This window comes from Raphanus sativus, chromosome 2, assembly GCF_000801105.2.
Source record: "Raphanus sativus cultivar WK10039 chromosome 2, ASM80110v3, whole genome shotgun sequence".
NCBI lineage: Eukaryota > Viridiplantae > Streptophyta > Magnoliopsida > Brassicales > Brassicaceae > Raphanus > Raphanus sativus.
In genome coordinates, this window is record NC_079512.1 from 28,442,615 (window position 1) to 28,450,675 (window position 8,061).

The following is an 8,061-nucleotide window of genomic DNA, read 5'->3' on the forward strand; positions in this document are numbered from 1 at the left end:
AACCGGTACAAGTAAATCACATGTCAAACCAAATTCTTAACCAAGAAAAAGGCCCGAAATCACATGTCAACAACACACTAAGTTATAATATAACTACATGTCTTAGGTGAAAACCTACTCAGAAGGTTATAAACTTGATATTGGTTATAACTCAAAGATTGTCACCACGGATCATAACTGCCAATACAAACTGAATAATATATTAGTATATCATACAATCTCTCTCTGTATACACAAACCCCACACAGATTATTACAACCATTACAGAGAAAATAATCATTTTCTTGAATAAACGAACCTATTAAATGGGACACTTACATTACATATGTAGGAAAGCAGGCTTCAATATATATATATATATATATATATATATATATATATATATATATATATATATTATTAATTAAAACTGGCAGGACTTTGGCAGACGTTTTCAGCCGAGTCTCTTTGGCTCCTATTTTTCCTTTTCTTGGATCTCAGAACTGTGGCTTCAGTATCTGTTTCCTCCTCACCATCATTCACTGCTGCTTCAACAGCTTCTTCTCTTGTAACTCTCTACCCAAAGGCCATGGCTTCCCGCATCCAGAACAAACTTTATCATCCTACAAATTTAATATGATCAGAATGTTACATACTATACTAGTATTGATGTCAAACTCAGATACATTTCAAAGATCTGTGTGTGTACCCTTTGAGACAACAAGCTTTTGAGGCAGTACTTGCGTATCCGGACCGTACAACCTTCATTTGGACACAAATCCGCCTGAATACAAAGCATCAGATAGCAAATCAGCAGCTAATATATCATATCACAATGTGAGAATCTATTTTATATGTGAATCTTATCAGATTTCTTTAGAAAGCAGACCTTTACTCCAGCTTCATTGCAAACCTCACAAGATCTAACATCATTGTTCCTGAACCAACTGCGCAGGTCAATAAGAGATCTTATACCAAGTCCAATGTTACAGTCTCTTGTGCACCACAGCCATTTGTCCTTCACAAGTGCATTGAGAGTTTTTTCCTTTTGCGACAATGAAAAGTTCTTGAATGCAGGAGGGACTTGCTGTTGACTGCTGCTGGCTTCACTTGGTAACTGAAATATCAACACAAGATCTGTCAACCGTAATGCTGAGAAATTTTCAAAATTGATATTCGTATGATCCAACAAACAGTCCTACACGGGGATGAAACACTTTGTAGCAACCAACAAAAATTGAATGGATGGGTATTTGATCAACAAGCATATACGCAACAAAGTTAATTATCGTTTCAAAAATCTCAAAGAGAGTACTTTCAAGTGACTCTGTAAAATAGTAACAGTTTTAGAAGTCACCATGATCAGTTGATTGACAAGTGAATATTAACCATCAATAGAAGTCAGGGACTCTGATAGACCTGATATGCAACCTTGGGCAGCTTCATCCTGTGCAATTGCTTCTATCTGCCATAATTTAAAGTCATCAATGTCAAGTAACAAATAGCACAGCTATTCACTCAATACAACCCATAATCATCTCAGTGGGCATAGAGCAAGAAAAGATAAAGACATGCAGGAGACTCAAATTTCTAATGAAATAAAGTCGTACAAATGCAACTTACAATGCCGTTAAAGAATGCAATCTGCGGAACAGAATACTTAGTCCCGAGTTTGGATTGATCATCGGAGACAGTGTTAACAAACATAAGAGAGCTCTTTGTTAATCCCTATCAGTTAAAGTCTGCTGAACACCGTGATTTTTGAGTAGGTCCAATGCTTTATTTCTGTCATAGTTGCTCCAAGAAGGTATATGTGGTCAAATATCTTCTTCTTACCAGCTCCTGCCAACGAAGCCAATGAAGAACATTGAAAACAGTTCCTTTTAACATTCCACATTGAGGATAACCAGTGGTTCAATATAACCCGTTACCATCAATCAATGTTTGATCTGACCAAGTCTTCAACAAAACTCCCCCCCCCCCCCCCCCATCGACCATCATCATATCGGTTACAGTTCCCGATGCTTAACAGTGGCTGGTCAAATCAACGATAGACCCGTTAGTCGCATACCCACAAAAGTTACGTAGTACACGTAAGCATTTCATATTTGTTTTAACTATATTTGAGAAAATTAGGTACAAAACGATTCCTAGACTTGGTTCACGTTTCGATCAAAAAAAAAAAAAGACTTGGTTCACGTTTGATCTAACCAAGTTTGAATTTCAAAATAAAGTGATACTAATCGGTAATTAATCAAACTTGAGATGGTGATATACCGTTTGTTAATTTATACTCCTTTTTGTAACATGCTATGGTGATATACCTAATTCATATCTGTAATTAATCAAACTTGATATGGTGATATACGGTATACCGTTTGTTAACTTATACTCCATTTTTCCTAGTAGCATGTTACATAAAAATACCATGGCTTAATTAAAGCTGTTCATAAAGGGAAGTAATTAAAACAAAAAGCCTTTGTGAGGCAGTGCACACCACGCGCTCATACTTTTCTCTCTCAAAAGTCACGATTTCTAAGGCTTCTCTGGTCACCGGCATTCAACGTCAGACTGTGAGACTGCCTCCCACCCCTCCTCTTCTTTCGGATTCTGAGCATAACAACGGATTGGTAGATCTTTGGTGACCGGAGGTGTCGTTTCTCTTCTCCGTATCCGAGTTGGTCAGTTCTTAAAACTTGCAAAGTTTGCAACTTTTGTTCATCTTTATATGTTAAATCCGAGTTGGTCAGTTTTTAAAACTTGCAAAGTTTGCAACTTTTGTTCATCTTCATATGTTAAATCCGAGCTGGTCAGTTTTTAAAACTTGCAAATTTCCAAAATTTCAACGGTCAAATGTCCCTGGATTTTTTCTTTCGGTGTAGTTTTTTTTCTCTTTTTTTTTGCGTGGGTGTTCGTTTTTTTGCTTTCAAGATGAAAGCTTTTGACTTGTTTAACTTCAGAAAATATAATCTGAACCTGTTTTTTTAACTTTTTATTTCAAGCACCATGGATGTCAACTACCCAAAGTTCTATTCGCTCAAGCCTAGGTACATATCTGGTCCTGAAGTCACTGATGCCATTGGAAAAGAGGTAATTTAGACAATTTTAATACATTTTGATTACTTTTCATTTTCTAATCTATATACTGAAAACTGTAGGATTCTGACATACCGGCTTCAGCTCATCCAACTCACGTTCCGGCATTGTGTTCCGAACGATTGAGTTGGATGAAAGCCAATGATGTGAATCATTCAGAGCCGTATCAGTTGATACGTAATAGAAAGTTCGAGTATCTCTCATTTCTTCTGGATACGGTATATTTGCATTAATTTTTGTATTATATTTTCAAAAGCTAATGATGATGTTAATCAAATTTCTTTTTATCCTTTACAGAAACTGTCAAAACTAGACAAGTACCAGAAGGATTTTGATGATGGGACCAACCGTGTAGCTTACTATGCTCTTCCTTTCTTCTCGTGCTCATCGCTGAACCAGCTAATTAGCCTGGTAAAATAATTTTTTAAAATTTTCTCTTTCCTTTGCTTTCCTGATTTAGTTTTGGGAGAATTATTAAACTAGGCTAAATTTTATCGTATTATGAAAGATATAGGCCAAATATTCTGTAATAAAAATAGTAGTCTCAATGCATCTTTTTTTATTAAACTAAACAAATCACCATAAGTAGGGGTGGGCAAAAAACCCAAACCGAACCGAACCGAACCAACCAAACCGAAGTTAAACCGAACCAAACCAAACCGTACTTTTATGTAACCCAATTGGTTCATGTTTTACTCAACCCGAACGGTTTGGTTTGGTTTGGGTTTAAACCGAACCAAACCGAACCAAACCGATAATCCAATATATATATAGTAAAAATATATATGATATATATATATGTGTATTAACATATTGTAAATTTTAGTTAAAGTTTTGTTTTTCATTTTTTCATAACTTCCATATCTTAAAAAAAAAATTATAAATACGATTCAAATAATACTATTATATACAAAATCATGTAGCATAAGTTTTTATGTTTTCACTCTATTATTTATGAGTTGATTATTTTTTAATAAAAGTATAAAACTGATGCCTTCATATTTTATAACCAACTCAAACTACACCGAACCAAACTAAACCATAATAATGTAAACCGAACTAAATCTAAACCAAACCGAACTGAACCAAACCGAATTAAACCCAAACCGAACCCAAACCAAAGCTACTTTGGTTTTAATTGGTTTAAGTTTTATAAAACCCAAATTACCCAAACCAAACCAAACCCAAACCGAACCCGAAACTAAACCGAAATGCCCACCCCTAACCATAAGTTACAATCTCTAATGGTTTCCCCAAGTCTCTAGACCGCAATCCACTAATACAACCAAAAATATTCAAGATACGCTGTCCTAAAACTTTCGACGTGATGTGCCCTTTTGTGGAACTTCTATCCTTAGCAGATTATGTATGCACGTTATTGTCCCTTTAATTGTTCTGATTATTTTAATTACTATGACAGATGCGCCGGATGATCACCGTTGCTAGATGGGCGGAAATAGCGAGATGCACTAGCCCTCAGGTGCTTGGTTGGGTTGTGACAGTTTCTAAGAATCTGATGCCGAGGTTTGATGCGTTATTCATCCGCCTTCCATCGCAAGAGGATGAACCGGAACACTGGTGTCGAGTCTCTTCCGAACTATACCTTGCAGCTCAGCAAGTGTTGGGATTACTCCAACAAATGAAGGAAGCAAGAGTGAAGCTTGCACGCATTCATGTAAGTCTTGGGATTGTGCCTAGTGATGAGGACAAGTTCATGATGAGGGAACTCAAAGCTGAGATTGAACTCTGGAGGCCTATTGAAAGGGAGGCACTAAAGTGGATTGGGGAGTGTTAGAAGCTTTAAAACATAACAAGGAGAATTAGATTATTGCTATATTCAATGCTTTTCGCTAGTATTTAAAACATAACAAGGAGAATTAGATTATTGCAATATTCAATGCTTTTCGCTAGTATTTTTACCGTGTTATCATTTGTTTTTTTTATATAAGTAAAGTAAGTTAGTATATGCATGCCTAATAAAATATTTGATAAATGTTGGAAAATATAAGGAATAGTGCCAAACGGACTCTCACGATTGTCAAATTTCATTTATAAATATTTTGGAATAGTGCCAAACAATAAAGAACCGAGAAGATTTTCGTAAGAACAAACTTCTATGCCCGGATATTTTCTATATATAAATACAATTACACTATTTTATCATTTGTATTTGTATAAATATATATTATACATATTTAGATTGATTATAGATATAAAACTGTTAGACAAATTTGGACTTATTTTCTTTTGTATTTTTTTATTTCAGTGAATATGAAATTAAAATCTTATATATTATCTTTGTAATATTAATATGTATATATAAATAATGGTGAGGAGGTTGAATAAATAATTAAGTTGGACCTTAATTGTGATTTAGTTATTCAGCTATGCTGTTTGTTTGTGTGTTTTTGGAAAGTCTTAAATTTACAAATAATTAACTTGTTTTTAATTTTTAAATCAGCTAATATCTATTTGTTTTACTAACAATAAAATGAGAGTATTCTCTAAAATAATGAGTTACTGACATTGTGCAATCCGCAGACTAATTTTATAAGTGTATTTTGTTTTTGAATCTTCTTTAAATGAAAAAGTGAATATTTTGTCCGGTAAAAGTGATTCTATGATTTTTAGATTATATGCTTATTTAAAATGACGTGCTGGACTGAATTTTCAGTTTTTTTTGAACTAAAATATCTCAGTTATTGAAAAGCTTAAAATCAAATAGTTAAAAAAACATTAGGCCATCAGGTCTGTTGTTTAAAATAATTGTAACTCTTATTTTTAAATTAATAAATTTTTGAAAAAATGTTGATTAATACATATTGTTATCGGGAGTTTTTAATCTATTTTATTAAAAGAGAAACATTCTGAAAAAATCTACCTATACAAGGTCACTGCACCCATTCATTTAAATATAAATATTAGATCTTACCATGTTATTAACCACTAACTAAATATATCAGTAGGTTTATATTACTATATTAAATAGGGCCGGGCAAAAAATCCGAACCCGAAAAACCAAACCGAACCCGATCCGAAAAAAGTAGCACCGAACCCGAACCGAAATTGATTAAATATCCGAACGGATTCAAAATTTTGGTATTTAAAGAACCGAAACCAAACCCGATCCGAACCAAAATATTTTGGGTATCCGAATGTATCCGAAATAAATTTATATACTTAAATATATACATTATTTTTATATATAATGTATATTAAAAATATTAAAAATATATAAGATACCTTTAAGTTTTCCAAAATACTCAGAAAATATATGAAAATAGTCAAAAGTAAATGTTTAAAATAGTTAAAATATACTGAAAACACCAAAATAGTTAAATATCTATTGATTATTTATCCAAATATTCAAAAAAATCAATTTATATGTTAAATTAAGGTATTTTGACATATATGTTATGAAAATTTATATGTAATATATTATCTTTTTATAGATTATGAAAAATTAAAGTGTATAATGAATTTTGAAAATTTAAAAACATTTTAAATGGGTTATCCGAACCCGAACCGAACCCGCAAAGATCTGAACCGAACCCGAACCGAAATTTAGAAATATCCGAATGGGGCTGAAATCTTTGATCCCGAAAATCCGAAACCCGAATGGACTAAACCGAAACCCGAATGTGTACCCGAACGCCCAGCCCTAATATTAAACCAGCCATATACCAACTTTAATTTAGATAGACCAAAACATGTTAACATAATACACAACAACTAGGTAGTTACCCGCGCCTTGCGCGGGATGAGATGGTTATATCAGCAATTTTTCGAAATATTAGAAAGTATATATATATAGTTTGGAATTTGGGTTTTGTGTGTTTTTTTTGTGTTTAATCTCGGTGGTGCTGATTTTACGGTATAGACGTCATTGAGATAGAAACATATGTAAATCCTTTACTTTAGTGATATGTAAAAATTTACTGGAACATAAGAGTAAACACAAAACATGTTACCTGTCAACTGCGAAAGCATGTAATCATTTATTTTATCCACTTCATCATTTGTAGGAGTGAGAATGACTCGATGTCTATACAATTCCTTAACTGTTGAGGTTTGAAAAGCTTGGCCATAAACCTTTTTTCCATAGTCTCAATAGTTTATACATATCACCGGTGTGATTTATCTTACTCTGATTCATTTGCAAGAACTTGCATATAAAGATATAATTATTATTAGACAATTTGATTTTCATATGAATGATTTTTGTATAATAACATCCCTTCCTCATAGGTCATTGACTTCAAACATCTAAGGATTCCACAGAACTTGGCTGTATTTTTGAACCATGTAAAAAAAACTGATTTTGTGTATAATATCTAATTCGAGTAAGATAAATATTATTAATATCTAATCAAATTATATGTACGTAAATATTTGTGTAATCACACTCTTTGCATAGGTTTTATGTATAAATATTATTAATATATAATCAAATTATTATGTATGTAAATTTTTGTGTAATCAAACTTGTTCTATATTTCTTTCTTTGCATCTTACTCTCGAACTCATTTTGTTTATCTCTCTATGGCTCTCTCTCTCTCTCTCTCTCTCTCTCTCTCTCTCTCTCTCTCTCTCTCTCTCTCTCTCTCTCTGATTTTATCAGTATTGATGAGTGTTTAAAAAAATAAGATTAAGATTTTAACATATTTTTATTTTAAACATACGATTCTTATGTTTTATGTATAAATATTATTAATATCTAATCAAATGTTTGATGTATTATTAAAACTAAATTTGGTCTTCAGATGTTTTATGTATTATTAATATAAAATATGTATTATTCAAATACAATTCATATGTTTTATGTATTACTAAAACTAAATTTGTTCTCCATTCAGTTTTTGTGGTTCAAAACTATAAGCATTTTAGACATTACTTAATTCAATATACTTTGAGGTTTAAATTATTATCTTCTCTCTCTCTCTCTCTCTCTCTCTCTCTCTCTCTCTCTCTCTCTCTCTCTCTCTC

At 32.6% G+C, this 8,061-nt stretch overlaps 2 protein-coding genes across 2 annotated transcripts; one reads left to right on the forward strand and one right to left on the reverse strand.

Moving 5' to 3' along the window:
- Nucleotides 1-399: 399 nt before the first annotated feature.
- Nucleotides 400-1,869, reverse strand: LOC108834306 (uncharacterized). Its single transcript, XM_018607650.2, is given in 7 exon segments — nucleotides 400-555; nucleotides 558-602; nucleotides 689-763; nucleotides 869-1,131; nucleotides 1,399-1,444; nucleotides 1,603-1,707; nucleotides 1,816-1,869. Coding segments are annotated over 7 exon segments (744 nt in total).
- Nucleotides 1,870-2,419: 550 nt separating this feature from the next.
- On the forward strand, nucleotides 2,420-4,985 carry LOC108834308 (uncharacterized). The gene is made up of 5 exons (XM_018607652.2): nucleotides 2,420-2,660; nucleotides 2,982-3,069; nucleotides 3,138-3,293; nucleotides 3,373-3,486; nucleotides 4,496-4,985. The coding sequence occupies exons 2-5, from the start codon at nucleotides 2,986-2,988 to the stop codon at nucleotides 4,868-4,870; spliced, it is 729 nt and encodes a 242-aa protein (XP_018463154.2). The 5' UTR covers nucleotides 2,420-2,660; nucleotides 2,982-2,985; the 3' UTR covers nucleotides 4,871-4,985.
- Nucleotides 4,986-8,061: the final 3,076 nt, after the last annotated feature.